Below are 19,703 nucleotides of genomic sequence, written 5' to 3'. Positions count from 1 at the left end.
AATGGCTGTCTGAGGAGGCCTTACAGATAGCTGGGAAGAGAAGAGAAGCGAAAAGCAAAGGAGAAAAGGAAAGATATTCTCATCTGAATGCAGAGTTCCAAAGAATAGCAAGGAGAGACAGGAAAGCCTTCCTCAGCGATCAGTGCAAACAAATAGAGGAAAACAACAGATTGGGAAAGACTAGAGACCTCTTCAAGAAAATTAGAAATACCTAAGGAACATTTCATGCAAAGATAGGCTCGATAAAGGACAGAAATGGTATGGACCTAACAGAAGCAGAAGATATTAAGAAGAGGTGGCAAGAATACACAGAAGAACTGTACAAAAAAGATCTTCACGACCCAGATAATCACGATGGTGTGATCACTCACCTAGAGCCAGACATCCTGGAATGTGAAGTCAAGTGGGCCTTAGAAAGCATCACTACGAACAAAGCTAGTGGAAGTGATGGAATTCCAGTTGAGCTATTTCAAATCCTCAAAGGTGATGCTGTGAAAGTGCTGCACTCGATATGCCAGCAAATTTGGAAAACTCAGCAGTGGCCACAGGACTGGAAAAGGTCAGTTTTCGTTCCAATCCCAAAGAAAGGCAATGCCAAAGAATGCTCAAACTACCGCACAGTTGCACTCATCTCACATGCTAGTAAAGTAATGCTCAAAATTCTCCAAGCCAGGCTTCAGCAATACGTGAACCATGAACTTCCAGATGTTCAAGCTGGTTTTAGAAAAGGCAGAGGAACCAGAGATCAAATGGCCAATATCCGCTGGATCATCGAAAAAGCAAGAGAGTTCCAGAAAAACATCTATTTCTGCTTTATTGACTATGCCAAAGCCTTTGACTGTGTGGATCACAATAAACTGTGGAAAATTCTGAAAGAGATGGGAATACCAGACCATCTGCCCTGTCTCTTTTTTTTTTTTTTTAATAAATTTATTTATTTTAGTTGGGGGCTAATTACTTTACAATATTGTAATAGTTTTTGCCATACATTGACATGAATCAGCCATGGGTTTACATGTGTTCCCCTTCCTGGACCCCCCACCCACCTCCCTCCCCATCCCATCCTTCTGGATCATGCCATTGCCCCGGCCCTAAGCCCTTGTCACATGCATCGAACATGGAATGGTGTTCTGTTTCACATATGATAATATACATGTTTCAATGCTATTCTCCCAGAACGTCCCACCCTCACCTTCTCCCTCAGAGTCCATAAAATTGTTCCATGCATCTGTGTCTCTTATTCTGTCTCGCATATAGGGTTATCGTTACCATCTTTCAAATTCCATATATATGCATTAGTATACTGTATTGTTGTTTTTCTTTCTGGCTTACTTCACTCTGTATAATGGGCTCCAGTTTCATCCATCTCAGTAGAACCGATTCAAATGTATTTTTTTTAATGGCTGAGTAATATTCCATTGTGTATATGTACCACAGCTTCCTTATCCATTCGTCTGCTGATGGACATCTAGGTTGCTTCCATGTCCTGGCTATTGTAAACAGTGCTGCGATGAACACTGGGGTACACGCGTCTCTTTCAATTCTGGTTTCCTCGGTGTGTATGACCAGCAGTGGGACTGCTGGGTCATATGGCAGTTCTATTCCCAGTTTTTTAAGGAATCTCCACACTGTTCTCCATAGTGGCTGTACTAGTTTGCATTCCCACCAACAGTGTAAGAGGGTTCCCTTTTCTCCACACCCTCTCCAGCATTTATTGCTTGTAGACTTTTGGATAGCAGCCATTCTGACTGGTGTGAAATGATACCTCATTGTGGTTTTGATTTGCATTTCTCTAATAATGAGTGATGTTGAGCATCTTTTCATGTGTTTGTTAGCCATCTGTATGTCTTCTTTGCAGAAATGTCTGTTTAGTTCTTTGGCCCATTTTTTGATTGGGTCGTTTATTTTTCTGGAATTCAGCTGCAGGAGTTGCTTGTATATTTTTGAGATTAATTGTTTGTCTGTTGCTTCATTTGCTATTATTTTCTCCCATTCTGAAGGCTGTCTTTTCCCCTTGCTTATAGTTTCCTTTGTTGTGCAAAAGCTTTTAATTTTAATTAGGTCCCATTTGTTTATTTTTGCTTTTATTTCCAATATTCTGGGAGGTGGGTCATGGAGGATCCTGCTGTGATTTATGTCGGAGAGTGTTTTGCCTATGTTTTCCTCTAGGAGTTTTATAGTTTCTGGTCTTACGTTTAGATCTTTAATCCATTTTGAGTTTATTTTTGTGTACGGTGTTAGGAAGTGTTCTAGTTTCATTCTTTTACAAGTGGTTGACCAGTTTTCCCAGCACCACTTGTTAAAGAGATTGTCTTTTCTCCATTGTATATTCTTGCCTCCTTTGTCGAAGATAAGGTGTCCATATGTGCGTGGGTTTATCTCTGGGCTTTCTATTTTGTTCCATTGATCTATTGCCCTGTCTCTTGAGAAACCTGTATGCAGGTCAGGAAGCAACAGTTAGAACTGGACATGGAACAACAGACTGGTTCCAAATAGGCAAAGGAGTACGTCAAGGCTGTATATTGTCACCCTGCTTATTTAACTTATATGCAGAGTACATCATGAGAAATGCTGGGCTGGAAGAAACACAAGCTGGAATCAAGATTGCCGGGAGAAATATCAATAATCTCAGATATGCGGATGACACCACCCTTATGGCAGAAAGTGAAGAAGAACTAAAGAGCCTCTTATTGAAGGTGAAGGAGGAGAGTGAAAAAGTTGGCTTAAAGCTCAACGTTCAGAAAACTAAGATCATGGCATCTGGTCCCATCACTCCATGGGAAATAGATGGGGAAACAGTGGAAACAGTGTCAGACTTTACTTTTTTGGGCTCCAGAATCACTGCTGATGGTGACTGCAGCCATGAAATTAAAAGACGCTTACTCCTTGGAAGGAAGGTTATGGCCAACCTAGACAGCATGTTTTAAAGCAGAGACATTACTTTGCCAACAAAAGTCCGTCTAGTCAAGACTATGGTTTTTCCAGTGGTCATGTATGGATATGAGAGTTGGATGGTGAAGAAAGCTGAGCACCGCAGAATTGATGCTTTTGAACTGTGGTGTTGGAGAAGACTCTTGAGAGTCCCTTGGACTGCAAGGAGATCCAATCAACCCATCCTAAAAGAGATGAATCCTGGGTGTTCATTGGAAGGTCTGATGTTGAAGCTGAAGCTCCAATACTTTGGCCACCTCATGCGAAGGGTTGACTCATTGGAAAAGACCCTAATGCTGGGTAGGATTGGGGGCGGGAGGAGAAGGGGACGACAGAGGATGAGATGGTTGGATGGCATCACCGACTCGATGAACATGGGTTTGGGTAGACTCCGGGAGTTGGTGATGGACAGAGAGGCCTGGTGTGCTGCAATTCATGGGGTCGCAGAGAGTCGGACACGACTGAGCGACTGAACTGAACTGAACTGAACTGAAGGAATGGTAAACCCTTACCGTTATTACAGATTTTTCTTGGGCTTTGTTTGTTAGTGAAACATTTTGTTCCAGGTCCTGGGATGGCACTGTCAAGTAAGACCTTGTCTCAGAGACTTGTGGGGAAAACAGTCACGTAAGCACGTTTTCTGATGTGATAGATGCTGATGGACTTTTGTAGAGCGTATTTGGGGGCACAGAGAGGAGGGCAGTCTGTTTTGATGAGTGTCAAAGAAGGAAGAGGTGACAGTTTGTTACCACAGGTGGCTATCACCAACACGAACCCTTTGAGTAACCTTGGAGATGAACCTTCTAGGTAGAAACTCCAATGTGTAAGAAAGATAAAGACGAGAGCCTGCATGGTTTGTTTGCCAGGTGGTTGTGTTACTGGTTAGTTCTGAGGTGTATGATGGAGGAAGGGGTGGGAGGTGAACTGGAAAGCCCGGAGGGGACCATTGGTGAAGGGCTGTTCACGTCTGTGGAGGAGTTTGGACTTGATTTTGTTGGAAATAGACAAGCACCAGGGATATTAAAGGAGCGGAAGGATGGGCTCCGTTCACCTTTCTCTTTGACGAAGATAACTTGAGATATGGTTGAGGAAAGGTTAGAGGGGAAGAGCCTGAAGTTGGGAAGACCTGTTAGGAGGCTGCTGTGAGAATCTAAGCCAGAGATGATGAGCCTGAATTGGGATACTAGCAGAGGAAGAGAGAAAAGGTGAAACATTTCAGAAGCACTTCTGAGGCAGTAATCCTCAGGCTAAATCAAGGCTCTGGCTGAGGGACTGTGTGGTCTAATGAAGCCAACACTGCATGGGGGAGTGGCAAGCTGAGATTCTGGGCTTTGTTCGTATCCTGACTCCAGGCGAACACCTGGAGTCTCTTAATCATTTGGAGTTTTTGTTGGTCAAGGCAGGGCACTGGTCCTTCCTGGTTCTTCAGTTCTGGGATTCTATTATGGTGAAATAGAAGCAAAGTAAACAGCAGAAACCACAAACCAACCTAACGCAGTTCAGAACTGCATAGCTCCTTTTTCTTTTGCAGCTGGTAGCCTTTCTATTATTGCACTGAAAAACTTGAAACAGAAGAAAAAAATCAGGTATTGGATTAGTAAGGTGTTGATTATCTAAGTTTTATAATTGTGTGATTGAGAACAAACAGTTCTTGATTCACTTGCCTAATATGTATTTTTTCTTTTTCTAATACTGTGTTGATATAATTTCCCTTTGTTTTTCTTCAGCATCTGTATTTGAAATACGTATTTAAAAGATAAAATACGTATCTAAAAGATTGGCAGTTGAAATTTTCTTTTTTTTTTTTTTTTTTGCTTTTGGAGGAACTTAGCTCCCTGGATTGGAATCATTTTCTGCCCATTCTCTATGCTCTTGATCTCTCTTAATTTCATAAGTATTTTGAGGGATATCATTCCTGGGCTTTTACCTGATGAGGACGCACTCAGCATTCAGTAGACCATTGGGTCAGTAGACTTCATTCTCAAGTAAGTAGGGCAAAACTTGTTGTGGTTTACTTTTGCCCCTCTTCCTTGAAGTGGCTTTTTGGGAGCTGTTCTTTTCTCCTGAATGGGAGTGTTAGAGACCTTTAGGAAATGATGTCATACTTGAATACTCTTCTTGCTGCAGAAACTGTATGTTAACTATCTTTATAATGTTAAAAGCACTTCCTTTTTCTTTCTAGTTCCGAAAGACCCAAAACCACAGTGGAGGCGTGTGGCATGGAGTTACGACTGCACCCTGCTGGCCTATGCTGAAAGCATGGGAACTGTGAGGGTGTTTGATCTCATGGGAAGTGAGCTCTTCGTTATTACTCCGGTATGTACATACCCAAAAAACTGCCTTTTATGTATAGGTACTTGAATGAATGAGTGAATGTGATGAAAGAGAAAATATAAATCAGGATAATAAGCTGTGGAGTTAAGATCTTAGATCTAGTTAGAGAGCTGTTTATGAAATATGTCTTCTTTGTATTTTGAAATGCACTATGCAGACATCAGTTCAGTTCAGTCGCTCAGTTGTGTCCGATTCTTTGCAACCCCATGGACTGCAGTATGCCAGGCTTCCCTGTCCATCACCAACTCCGGAGCTTACTCAAACTAATCTACGATTGTTACAAGATGGTAGTAAGTAAGTACTAAATAAGAGGTGTGGAAAGTGGTAATAAAGTTCCAGTGAAGGAAAGAAGTCAATGGGCCATTGGAACAGAACCAGCCTGAGAGGAGTTAGAATTTGTTACCCTAAAGGGGTAGAAATTGAGATGGAGGATGAAGAAAAAAATATTAATGGTGATGTATATTCCTGTGTAATATTCACAACACCCTTTGAGTAGACTGGGTATATAGTATCTTCATTTTACAATTTAGAGAGCTTAAACTGTGAGGAAGTAAAATGACTTTCCCCCTGGTAATCCAGTTAATTAGTGTCTCTCTTAGGAATTCAGTGCTTTCTTTTTTTTTTAATTTTGTATCCTCCTTCCTCAAGTGAACAAAATACAGGGGCAGGAAGAACAGTGGTCCTAATTCTGGCTGCATTTTAGAATCACCCGTGAAGCTTTATAAAGAACAGAATATGAAAACAAATTACTGGATTTCCCAGGCTACACCCAGAGAAAGTCCGACTTAATTGATCTGAGTGGGACCTGAATGATAATGTTTCAGGTCTTTCAACTGATTCTAGTGAGAGGCTGGGGGTGAGAACCAAGGATATAGAGAATGGTTTTTGTTCAAAAATGAGTGGAAAAACTTGAAAAAGTACACTGTGCTCATGTTATAGAAGTTCTGGGGAACCAAACAAAGAAGGTTGAATTATTATTTTCTAGAGTAGTACTGTTTGGCCTAAGTCACTTCAGTTGTGTCCGACTCTTTGTGGCCCTATGGACTGTAGCCTGCCAGACTCTTCTGTCCATGTGATTCTCTAGGCAAGAATATGGAGTGGTTTGCCACGTCCTCCTCCAGGGGATCTTCCTGATCCAGAGATCGAACCAACGTCTCTTACATCTCCTGCACTGATATAGGGTTCTTTACTACTAGCGCCACCTGGGAAGCCCCAACACTGTTCAATAGAAATTTAATGTGAGCTGTATATATGATCAAATGTAATGTAAAATTTTTTAGTAACATTAAGTTCAACAGGTGAAATTAGTTTTGTTTAACATATCCAAAATGATTACATGTTGAAATGACTGTAAAAATTATCAATGAAATATTTCACATTATTTCTTTGGTACTAAGTCTTTGAAATTTGGTGTGTCTTTTTATGTTTTTTAGCTTACCTCTGTTTGTATCTATCAGATGTTCCACAGCCACATGTGGCTACACTGCTGATATTTTATTGAGTCGTTCTAGACAGTGAGGGTCCACTCGGTGGTGAATGTGCTTCCTAAGGTGCACATGCCTCCAGGTCTTTAGCAAATATAGCCTGATATTTAGTTGATGGAGAAAGGCTGGCGTTGAGCGACTATTTTAAGAGTCCTTCCCTTTAAATTGCCGATTAGGCAAATGGAAATAACTGGAAACTTCTTTCTTCTTCTGTCTTTCTTTTTAATGTAACACTGGTGGTTACTCCTGGCAGTGGAAATTAACATTTGAGAGATTATATCTGAATTCTGTATCTTAGAATTCTTTGAGGCTGACTGAATAGAATTAGTTTTTTTCTTTTTCTCCCTTTATTTTGCAATGGAAATATAGTCTGAACAGAAATTCACTTACTAGGTGAACATCTCACCCAAAGAGGATGCTGTGGTTCCAGCCTGTGGTTGGGAGGGCTGGTCTAGACTTGGATGTGTAGTTCTGGGCACTTTGGCTTAGATGATTCTTCATATATGATCAGTTCTGGGGCTATCTTAAGGTATGCCTGGCAAGGCCAGTGTCTTGAATATCCTTCCATTATACATGTGGTAACTTATATCTAGTATTTTTTAGTGACTTAATTTCTCTTTCTTCCATAGGCATCTAGTTTAGCAGGCGATTTGAGCTATGCCATTGCTGGGCTGATATTTTTAGAGTATAAAGCAAGTGCACAGTGGTCTGCAGAACTCTTGGTCATCAATTACCGAGGAGAACTTAGAAGCTACCTTGTAAGGTAAAAATACACTTTATTTGAGATGCCCTGTTTGAAATGTTTACTTCCTTGCTTTAGTGTTAGATTTTGGTGCCTAACCCTTTCAGCGTTTTATTATGAAAAATTGCAAATATAAAAGGAAGGTTGATTTACTGTATAGCACAGGGAACCTGTAGTCAGTGTCTTGTAACAACCTATAATGGAAAATAATCTGAAAAATAATATATGTGTATTACTGAACTACTTCACTGTGTACCTGAAACATTGTAAGTCAGCTATACTTCAATAAAATATGTATGTTAAGAAAAAAAGGGGAGATATATTCATTCAGACTTAAGAGAAATTTAAAAGGATCAACTGTTAGTCTATTCTTTGTTAAATAAACCTCTATATAGTTTTAAAAAGGTTAAAAGAATTTTGTAGTAAGCTCTCATATACCTCCACTTAAATTCTATTTAGCATTTTGCTGTACATACTGTGTCATATTTCTATCTATTTCTCTGGCCATTAATCAGTCCTATTTTTTAATGTATTTCAGAGTCAGTACTTATTATTTTAGTATAGTGATAGTGAAGTTGCTCAGTCGTGTCTGACTCTTTGTGAACCCATAGGCTATAGCCTACCAGGCTTCTTCTCCGTCCGTGGGATTTTCTGGGCAAGAATACTGGAGTGGGTTACCATGCATATTTCACTATGCATATGATTAATTAAAGTTCAGAATGTACTTATGGTTTTCTTTCGATTGAGAAAATTTGCATGCAATGAAATGCACAGATCTTAAGTGTACCAGCCAGTGAATTATGACAAATGCATACACTTGTGCAGTTCAAAGCCCTGTCAAGATACAGAACACTACCATCAAGCAAGCAGGTTCCCTCATGCCTCTTCCTAGTACATACCCACCCTCAGAGGAACTGCTATTTATAATTTTTCTTCATCATAGATTAGTTTTGCCTGTCCTAGTGATTTACATTAATAGACTCATAGAGTATGTACTCTTTTCGTGTAAGTCTTCTTTCATTCAACGTATCTTGAGAGTCATCCTTATTTTTACATGCATCAGTAGTTTATTCTTTTTATGACTGCTTAGTACTTCATTGTATGACTATCTCTCTTGTCTTAGTTTGGGTTGTTATAACAAAATACCATAACTGGGTGGCTTATCAATAACAGAAACTTACTTCTGACAGTTCTGGAGGCTGGAAGTCTGAGATCAGGGTTCCAGCCTGGTCAGGTTCTGGTGAGAGCTCTTTTTTGGGTGCAGACTGCCCGCTTCTCCTTATATCCACACATAATAGATACACTTGTGCAATTCAAAGCCCTGTCAAGATACAGAACACTACCATCAAGCAAGAAAGTTCCTTCATGCCTCTTCCTAGTAAAGCTTTGTCCATACCCACCCTCAGAGGAACTAGTTAGCTCTCTAACCTCTTCTTATAAAGACACTAAACCCATCTTGACCTAATAGCCCCCAAAGATCCCACCTCCGGATATCATCACATTGATATTAGGATCTTAAATGAATTTGAGGGGATACAAACATTCAATCTGTGGGGATCACAAATCCTCAGTCCATAGCACTCCTGATCTGTTTATCCATTCTTCTGTTGTTGGAGCTCTCAGTTTCCAGTTTTATAAATAAAACAGCTGTGACCACTCTTGTGTAAGTCTTTATGGATAAATGCTTTCATTTCTCTTTGGTTAGTATCTTTGAGTGGAATTCTTGATTCACAGGGTGAATATAGTTTGTTTTTTATAAGAAATTGCCAGACCTTTTTCAGAGTGGAGATAGCATTCATAGTCCTACTAATAATTTACCGGAGTTACATCCTCAGCAATATTTAAGGATATAAATTTGGTGGTGTCTGTCTTTATAATTGTAGACATTTTAATGGGTGTTTAGTGGCATCTCACTGTGGTTTAATGATACTTATTTCTTACTTACCTTCTTGAATTTAGTGTTGGAACACATCAGAGCTATCAAGAGAGCCACTGTTTCAGCTTCAGCAGTCATTATCCTCATGGAATCAACACAGCTATTTACCATCCCAGGCACAGGTAAGCAGCCATTTGCTCTCATATTTAGTGGAGTATTAAAGTGGATGTAGAAGTCTTGGCACAGTTTCAGAGGGAAGAAATCGTCCGTTCTGAGTTTTATTTTGGCTTTATTTCCTCCTCTTGTGTATAGTTGCCTTAATGTCTGTGGTATTGTTGTAGTCCCCTTCTGAACATTCATGCTCATCTGTCTGGCACACTGAGCTTCTTGGAGCCAGAATGGGCATTGGGAATATTCACTGAGGAATGTCTTCTTTCTTTGTTCTCTGAGTCTGTTCATATTTGTAAAATGAAGATAATACAGAACACGTAGCATTGTTGAGGCAGTTAAAAAGCAGTGCATATGAAATGCCCTGGCATAGAAGGACCTCAGTAGCTGTTCATCCCTTCTTCTGTCCTTCTTTGCAAGGTGGGGCTGCACTGATTGTTGCATAGTCAATTTCTGCCACTCCAGGCACAACTCCGAGATACTATGGACTCAGTTCCAGACCTCTACAATAAAAGGGATATTGTTGCAATAAAGGGAGTCACACACATTTTTGATTTCTTAGTGCATATAAAAGTACGTTTACATTATGCTATAATTTTAAGTGTGCAATACCACCATTATGTCTAAAAAAAATGTGCATACCTTAATAAAAAAGTGCAAAACAGTTAACAGTAGTAACATCAAAGATCACTGATCTCAGATCATCATAACAAATATATTAATAATGAAAAAGTTTGAAATATTGAGAGAATTACCAAAATGTGACACAGACATGCAGTAATTGCTGTTGGAAAACTGACACTTTTAGACTTGCTGTATGTGAGGCTGCCACAGACTTTCAGTTTGTAAAACAAAAAAGCAGTATCTGTGAAGTGCAGTAAAGCAAAACAGAGTGAAACAAGGTTGGCCTGTGTGTTTGATTCTTCCTGTGTGCCACTTATCCATGTATTTGCCAGCTACATGGAGGGTTACCTAAAACTTTTGACATTTTCTGCTTCCCATGATTTCTCCCTTTGACTTTGTTATTTGAATGAAATTTACATATATTTTATAAATTAGTCAAGCAAACTTTTTGGTTCTCTAAAAGGGAGGAATATCGAATTGAGCCTGGCAAACCTTGCTTGAGTTCTGAATTTTGAGACTTACCCTCTTGGCAAGTACTTAAACTCTGATCCTCAAGTGTACTTAAGTATTTTAATTGAAAATGTGTGAAAGTTTTCTTTCTGTTCAATCATAGGTCTGTCCTTCTGTTTGGTTCAGAATGTTATGATTATGAAGTTTTTATACTAAAGAGTACACATACACATCTGTACAGCTCCAATGAATTCCTGTTTATACTTTCTTGATCCCATCCCCTCCTGTCCCCTTTTGATAACCACTGTCCTAAATTTTGCTTAGATCTCTTGCTTTCTTTATAGTTTTATCACTTATTCATATTTAGTTATGAGTGTATTTGTTGTTGTTGTTCAGTTGCTAAGTAGTGTCTGACTCTTTGCGATGCATGGACTGCAGCACGCCAGGCTTCCCTGTCCTTCACTGTCTCCTGGAGTTTGCTCAAATTTGTTTCCATTGAGTTGGTGATGCCATCCAACCATCTCATCCTCTGTCACCCCTTTTCCCCTTGCCCCCCCTCAGTCTTTCCCAGCATCAGGGTCTTTTCCAGTGGGTTGGCTCTTTGCATTAGGTGGCCAAAATATTGGAGCTTCAGCATCAGTCATTGCAATGAATATTCAGGGTTGATTTCTTTTAGGATTGACTGGTTTGATCTCCTTACTGTCCAAGGGACTCTCAAGAGTCTTCTCCAGCACCACGGTTTGAAAGCATAAATTCTTGGACACTTAGTCTCCTTTATGGTCCAACTCTCACATCCGTACGTGACTGCTGGAAAAAACTTAGCTTTGACTGTATGGACCTTTGTCGGCAAAGTGATGTCTCTGCTTTTTACTATGATGTCTAGGTTTGTCTATGAATATGTAAATGGAATCACATAGGACAGGGGTCCCCTACCCCAGGGGTGCAGATGGATCACACAGCAGGAGGTCAGCAGCAGTCCTGCGAGCTGAACTTCATCCGCCACTCTCCCATAGCTCTCATTACCCCCTGAATCATCCCCCCAACTTTGGCCTTTGCTTTGTTTATTTCATGATGACTCCTCCATTGTCTTAATGTTTTTTTTTTAAACCAAGGTCAGTATTAGACTTCCTACCAGTATTTCAGGAAGGTAAGTGAGGTTCTCTTGGGATCATAGGTTTGAAATTATCATACACTCAATAGTTACTACATGATAATAACTTGTCATAAGTGAGACTATATTCATTATTTCTTAAGGCTTTCACTTTGTGGCATAGGATGTAAGTAAATAAAGGTATTTCTGGAGGAGTGGTCTCAAAATGAAAGTTTTGGAAAGGTGAATTATGAAACCACTGAAGGAGAGCCTCTTCTTGGTTTTGCAGTCGTATACAATTTGTGACAGCAGTCAACTTGGAGATGGATGACTGCATTAAGGTTTCTGAATGAGAAGTGTTACAAAGCAAGGAATATGTGTAAATGCCTTGTTGTGCATGACAAAAATATTGCTAGTTGTTTATATTTTCCATTATGTGATCTTTTTTTAATGAAAGAACCTGAAATATTCATCACATTTTTTATTTATTTTTGGTTACTCTACTAATGTGAGCCTGTGGTATTTTTCATCCATAAGGATTCTATAAATGTGAAATAAATCAGCCAGACTGGAGTTAGGATAAATTGGTAATATATAAACTCAAGGTTTTATGCTGAGGGGACTATTGAAGAAGAGAAATTGAGGTGGTAAGTTGGGTAATACGAGAGAAAAATTAGTTGAGAAGCTTTGGGATAAGCTCTGTGGATTTGCTGATTTTGACTGTTTTCTTTTTCGTCTTCTAACTCACAGCCTAAGAATGCATTTTATGCTCTCCAGACTATCTAGTATTCCAGTTTTGCTCTCCCTCCTACACTTACCCCGACACTTCCTTCTGTTTTCTGTTCTCAGTGTTGCCTTTGTGTGTGAATTTTGGCTTATATTGTACCCGGATTCCAGCTAGGAGGAATCTCGTACCTCTGCATTTTTAGAAGGGACGATGTTAAACTTTTAGTACAGGTGGGTTGTGCACTTGGTGGTGATTAGGTTTTGGTGCCTGCCCTCTAGGAGTGTACAGTCTATGTTAGAAATCACATATTCACAAATAAGGGCATCCGTGTAATATGAATAAGTTAAAATAAAATACAGTAGGCTGCCCTATCCATAGAGTGTATGTCCCAAGACCATCAGGGGATGCCTGAAACTTCAAATAGTACTGAACCCTGCATATAGTGTTTTGTTTTTTTTTCCCCCCCACATACATACATACCTGTGGTAAAGTTTAATTTATAAATAAGGCACAGTAAGAGAATATTTGAACTGCCAGCATCACTACTCTTGTGCTTTGGGGCCATTATTAAGTAGAATAAGGCTTACGTGAACACAAGCATTGCAGTACCTCACCATCCATCTCTGATAACCTGGATGGCTACTGAGTGCCCGAAGGGTGGGGCACACTGGCCAAAGACATGTCATCTCTCGGGGCAGGATGGTGCAGGATGGCACGGGAAGGCGCAAGATTTTGTTACACTACGCAGAGTGGTGTGCAGTTTAAAACTTGTGCACTGTTTATTTTTGGAATGTTCCATTTCATGTTTTTGGACTGCAGTTGATTGTGGGTAACTGAAGTTGCAAAAGGGGAAACTGTGGGTAGGTGGGACTAGTGTTTGTATTTTTAAATGATAGCTTCCGCTTTCAACAGCTTTTTTCGTTGTTCATGTTGTTTTCAGGTTTTGATCCTAATTTTATTGTAAATTTCTACAAGCAAAATCTGACTTATTCAGCTTTGAGCCTCCAGCAGTTCTTTGATAACTGCCCAAACATAATTATTGTTGGAAGCTAACTTTTTCTAGGTCCTGAATTATATCTCAACAAACACAAAAGGTGGAAAACAAGCCTCTTTTCTTGGTCCCTTTTGAGAATCCACTCATTCTTGGAATCCTTGATGACGCTTTGGTATTTTAAGTGTATAGTTCAGTGATTTTTAATAAATATGTAGGGTTGTGCAAGCTCTATGCCAGTCAGTTCTAGAATATTTCCAGTGCTCCTAAAGATCTCTCATGTCTGTGAGTTTCATGGAATGTAAATCACAACCTCAATAAAACTGTAATAGAGTGAATTGGAAAGAAAAAAGATCCTTTAAGCAGGTTTTCATTTGAACACTTTCTTTTTAAAAATTACTTTTAATTCACATATAGTAGAAAGGGTGTATGTTTTTAAAAAAAATTATTGAAGTATAGTTGATTGACAATATTGTATTTCTTCATTACTGTAAGGTGACTCAGTTGTACACATATATATTCCTTTCCATATTCTTTTCCATTATGATTTCTCACAGGATAGTGAATATAGTTTCCTGTGCTGTACAGTAGGACCTTGTTGTTTATCCATATCCTATATAATAGTTAATCTCTACTGATCCCAAACTCCCACTCCTTCCCTCCCTTCCCCTTCCTCCCCCTTGGCAACCACAAGTCTATTCTCTGTATCTGTGAGTCTGTTTTTATAGATACGTTGATTTGTATCATATTTTAGATTCCACATATAATCATATTATGTAGTATTTGTCTTTTTCTTTCTGGCTTTAATCTCTGGGTCCATCCATGTTGCTGCAAATGGTATTTCATATTTTTTGATGACTGAGTAATACATCAGTTTTGTGTGTGTGTGTGTATATATACACACCACATCTTCTTTATCCATTCATCTGTTGATGGACAGTTAGGTTGTTTCCGTATCTAGCCAGTGATACTCGTGGCTGCTATAAATGGCGCTACTGTGAATACAATGGTGCTTGTATCTTTTTGAATTACAGTTTCGTCTGGGTGTATGCCCAGGAGTTGGACTACGGGATCATAGGGCTACTCTAGTTTTCTGAGGAATCTCTATACTGTTTTCCCTAGTGGTTGCACCAATTTACAGTCCCACCAACTGAACACTTTTATCTTTATGTTAAGAAAGATACCTATGTTTCATATAGTCTATAGGGAAAAACTGAGATTGATTAATAACGTTTCATGGTTGTGTTAAGGATTAATTCAATCATTTGAGTGATTTTTTTCCCCCTTTTAACCTGTTAAGCGAAATACAGATTCTACAAAAAGAATGTGAGACAACATTTACAAGGAGTAATAAGCTGGGTTGTCAGCTTGCCTATGTATAGAGTTAGGTAGTACAGTTAGGTAGGAGTGAACTGGCTAAAGAGTAATTGGGTGATTGCATTCTCCTAAATGTGCACTCATAGTATTTGCTACTATGCTATGCAAGTCTCAGAAGATGGATGAGGAGATAGTCTTTAGAAAGCTGTTAATTTTAGGGGATGCTGAGGAGCACCTTTAAGTAATGGCATACTGCAGTACTAAAGGGCTGTGTCTCCTGATTTGGTCATCTCTTGTGGGTTTCTGATTTCCCTTAAATAGCACTCAGCATTTTATTTATTTTACTTTTTAAAATTTATGTTTAATGGAAGGATAATTGCTTTACAGTATTGCATTGGTTTCTACCAAACATCAACATGAAACAGCCATAGGTTTACCTATGTCCCCTCCCACTTGAATATTCCTCCCTCAGTGTCTTAAATGCAGGCGTCCTTCACACTCATTTACTTGAGATACTCCCTTTATCCCATGAGTTGTACTTAGTGGGGAGATCAAAAATGTCTTGTGTGAATGAGCTCTCAGGAGACATGACAACCTCACTGGCACAGAATGGAAAGAAAACAGTCCTGGGCGTAGACTGGGAAGGGGTGTGGGTAGAGTACGCAGAGGGGCCCACCATCTGAGTACATCACCCTCGTCTAGGGAAATGTCCCACAAATATTTTAATTTGAAGAGATAGTGTTGAGAATACCATACCTTAAAGGTTTACCCAAAAGCACGGGTAAATTTTTCTTCTAAGCTGTAAGATCCATATAGACCTATGAGATGCTTCGAGGAGCTAATCAGTGAGCCTTTATATCCATTACATTGATGTAAAATTGCCCTTCTTTCTTTCTGGTTCCTAAGGTCATATATACTCTGTGAGAATCAGGTCAGTGGTGTGTAAAAGATATACTATATTGACAGCTGGAGGAGCAGTTAGGTATAAATTGCATTAGGAAATTTCTCATAAGCCCTAGCTGGATAAGATTTAATAATTTTATGAAGGATTGCTTCTAGAAAAGGAATGAGTGCCATAGTCCTGATCCTTGTTGATTATCTTCCACTGCAGCGAGAAGAGTGTGTTTGGTCTTTGATAACATAGGGGCTATTGACATTTGAGAGATTAATGTGCAGCTTTGTAGCTGGCAAGTGTGAATGTCAGTAATTGAGAATCTTAACTTACATTAGGAGAAGGCAGTGGCAACCCACTCCAGTACTCTTGCCTGGAAAATCTCATGGATGGAGGAGCCTGGTAGGCTGCAGTCCATGGGGTCGCGAAGAGTCGGACACGACTGAGCAACTTCACTTTCACGCATTGGAGAAGGAAGCAGCAACCCACTCCAGTGTTCTTGCCTGGAGAATCCCAGGGACGGGGGAGCCTGGTGGGCTGCCATCTATGGGGTGGCACAGAGTCGTACATGACTGAAGCAACGTAGCAGCAGCAACTTACATTAAGGAGCTTTTCATGTTGCCTTTCGAATGCTCATTCTTCCAATGTGAGCAGACACTTCTTTCCATGAATTCAGGTTGGTTTTTTAGAAGAGAAACGAAGAGCTCCTGTTGTTAGCAGAGAAAGCTGCATTGTCTTGGCAGAGAGGAAAGTCCTTAGACGTGGATTAAGGGACTTGCTGAGCTTCATGGACTAACTTTTCTTTTTTTCTTAAACAGGTATATGTTTCTGGTGAGGCAGGAAAGTCTTGGCCACATCCCGTGATCTGTGTTTATCCAGAATATATTACAGATAGGGAGACATGCATGACTCAGAAGCATCTTGGTCCTTAGCAGCCTTCAGCTGTCTTTTAAGTCAATGACAGTGCTTTATTACTTTTACTTTTCTTTAGCCTACCATTGAAAAAAATTATTTGGAAATCATTGTTAACCCATCCATCAGTCCTTTACATGGAGAGTCTTTTGAGAGAAGAGGCTAATTCTCATTATGTTATGGTTATTTACACTTAAGTGGACCCTTGTAGGCCTTGATAAAGTTTTGAATTCCTACAGGTGATAAATAACCAGCCTGTGTCTCTCCTTTTTGAGAGTTTTGGTTATAGTTTAACCTGATAGATGATAACTTTGTATGTCAGTGAATTTCATTAATCTTAAGCAGGGTATTTTGTACTTGGGTTATACTCCCTTCCACCCTGCCCCCTGGCCCCTAACTTTAAGGACTACTTCCACAATCCTGCAGAATTTATGGAAATAAAATTTTAAGAAGTCACTTAGGCCAGATTGAATTTCTTCTTATACTTGGAGTGATGCTAGCTATTGTGGATCTCTCTTGGAAGTAGAGAGATGAAAGAAGTCGATTATCTTTGGTTATTTTATAGGAATTAAGGAATGATGCTTAATTATGGTTTACATACAAAAAAAATTAAATACATTTGTGATGTGATGGAATGTGTACTGGATTCAGTTCAGTACATTTGCTCAGTCGTGTCTAACTCTTTGTGACCCCATGGACTGAAGCACGCCAGGCTTCCCTGTCCATCACCAACTCCCAGAGTTTACTCAAACTCACGTACATTGAGTCGGTGATGCCATCCAACCATCTCATCCTCTGTCATCCCCTTCTCCTCCCACCTTCAGTCTTTCCCAGCATCAGGGCCTTTTCAAATAAGTCAGTTCTTCGCATCAGATGGCCAAAGTATTGGGGTTTCAGCTTCTGCATCAGTCCTTCCAATGAATATTCAGGACTGATTTCCTTTAGGATGGACTGGTTGGATCTCCTTGCAGTCCAAGGGACTCTCAAGAGTCTTCTCCAACACCACAGTTCAAAAGCATCAATTCTTTGGTGCTCAGCTTTCTTTATAGTCCAACTCTCACATCCATACATGACTACTGGAAAAACCATAACTTTGACTAGACGGACCTTTGTTGGCAAAGTAATATCTCTGCTTTTTAATATGCTGTCTAGGTTGGTCATAACTTTTCTTCCAAGGAGCAAGCGTCTTTTAATTTCATGGCTGCAATCACCATCTGCACAGTGATTTTGGAGCCCAAGAAAATAAAGCCTGTCACTGTTTCCCATTGTTTCCCCATCTGTTTGCCATGAAGTGATGGGACCAGATGCCATGATCTTAGTTTTCTGAATGTTGAGTTTTTAAGCCAACTTTTTCATTCTCCTCTTTATTTTCATCAAGAGGTTCTTCAGTTACTCTTCACTTTCTGCCATAAGGGTGGTGTCACTGGCATATCTGAGGTTATTGATATTTCTCCCTGGCAAACTTGATTCCAGCTTGTGCTTCATCCAGCCCAGCGTTTCTCATGATGTACTCTGCATATAAGTTAAATAAGCACGGTGACAATATACAGCCTTGATGTACTCCTTTCCCAACTTGGAACCAGTCTGTTGTTCCATATCCTGTTCTAACTGTTGCTTCTTGACCTGCATACAGGTTTTTCAGGAGGGAGGTAAGGTGGTCTGGTATTCTGATGTCTTGAAGAATTTTCCAGTTTGTTGTGATCCACACAGTCAAAGGCTTTAGCATAATCAGTGTGCCAGCAGAAGTAGATGTTTTTCTGGAACTCTCTTGCTTTTTCGATTATCCAGCAGATGTTGGCAATTTGATCTCTGGTTCTTCTGCCTTTTCTAAATCCAGCTTGAACATCTGGAAGTTCGCAGTTCATGTACTGTTGAAGCCTGGCTTGGAGAATTTTGAGCATTACTTTGCTAGCGTGTGAGATGAGTACAATTGTGCAGTAGTTTGAGCATTCTTTGGCATTGCCCTTCTTTGGGATTGGAATGAAAACTGACCTTTTGCAGTCCTGTGGCCACTGCTGAGTTTTCCAAATTTGCTGGCATATTGAGTGCAGCACTTTCACAGCATCATCTTTCAGGATTTGAAATAGCTCAACTGGATTCTACCACCTCTACTAGCTTTGTTGGTAGTGATGCTTCCTAAGGTCCACTTGACTTCGCATTCCAGGATGTCTGGCTCTATATAAGTGATCACACCATCTTGGTTATCTGGGTCATGAAGATCTTTTTTGTTTAGTTCTCCTGTGTATTCTTGCCACCTCTTCTTAATATCTTCTGCTTCTGTTAGGTCCATAACATTTCTGTTTTTTACTGTGCCCATCTTTGCATGAAATGTTCCCTTGGTATCTCTGATTTTCTTGCAGAGATCTCTAGTCTTTCCCATTCTGTTGTTCTCCTCTATTTGCATTGATCACTGAGGAAGGCTTTCTTATCTCTCCTTGCTATTCTTTGGAACTCTGCATTAAAATGGGTATATCTTTCCTTTTCTCCTTTGCCTTTAGCTTCTCTTCTTTCCTCAGCTATTTATAAGGCCTCCTCAAACAACTATTTTGCCTTTTGTATTTCTTTTTCTTGGGGATGGTTTTGATCACTGCCTCCTGTAAAATGTCACGAACCTCTCTGTCCATAGGGTTCTCCAGGCAAGAATACTGGAGCAGGTAGCCATTTCCTTCTCCAGGGGATCGCCCTGACCCAGGAATTGAACCCAAGTCTCCTGCATTGCAGGCGGAGTCTTTACCATCTGAGCCACCAGGGAAGCTCAATAAAGAATAGTTAAGATCAAATTAAAATGAATTAAAATTGGGAACATTTCTGTGATCCTGAGAGAGGATTGTCTCCTATCTGTGAAGTAGTAGGTAACAGTTTTTGAGCCCATATTTTGCCAGGCATGCTCTTAAGGACTTTTAATTTGACAACATGTAATTATTCTCCCCCACCCGCCCCTTCCTTGCTGGTCTATGCCACAAGCCCGTTGGTGATTAGACAGGATACATACAAGAATTTCTCACTCTACTATTTCAAATCATGTCCTTGACTTTAAGGAGTTTTAAGCCACTAGATGGCAGATTGTTTCAACAATTAGTAGACCAAAGCCCCTTCTTAATAAACCATTTATAACTCTTCTTGGAGTCAATTAGTAGGGTCATGTTTAGCTCTCCCAGTGCATTG

At 39.9% G+C, this 19,703-nt stretch overlaps 1 protein-coding gene across 9 annotated transcripts in view; it reads left to right on the top strand.

Annotated features, from left to right (window-relative positions):
• The window catches only part of NBAS (NBAS subunit of NRZ tethering complex), a 325,229-nt gene that overhangs the window by 28,322 nt on the left and 277,204 nt on the right, over window positions 1-19,703 (top strand). For all 9 annotated transcript variants that reach the window (XM_081595917.1, XM_081595916.1, XM_081595914.1 and 6 more), the window contains 3 exons: window positions 5,114-5,247; window positions 7,379-7,512; window positions 9,451-9,549. In XM_081595917.1, the coding sequence (XP_081452043.1) occupies window positions 5,191-5,247; window positions 7,379-7,512; window positions 9,451-9,549 (290 nt within the window). In that variant the 5' untranslated portion in view covers window positions 5,114-5,190. The remainder of the gene's footprint in view (window positions 1-5,113; window positions 5,248-7,378; window positions 7,513-9,450; window positions 9,550-19,703) is intronic.

The sequence above is a fragment of the Giraffa tippelskirchi genome, chromosome 4 (assembly GCF_054371585.1).
Source record: "Giraffa tippelskirchi isolate mGirTip1 chromosome 4, T2T-mGirTip1v1.2.pri, whole genome shotgun sequence".
NCBI classification, from domain to species: Eukaryota; Metazoa; Chordata; class Mammalia; order Artiodactyla; family Giraffidae; genus Giraffa; species Giraffa tippelskirchi.
Note: the sequence above shows the minus strand (reverse complement) of the source record. Positions and strands in the feature narration are given on the sequence as shown.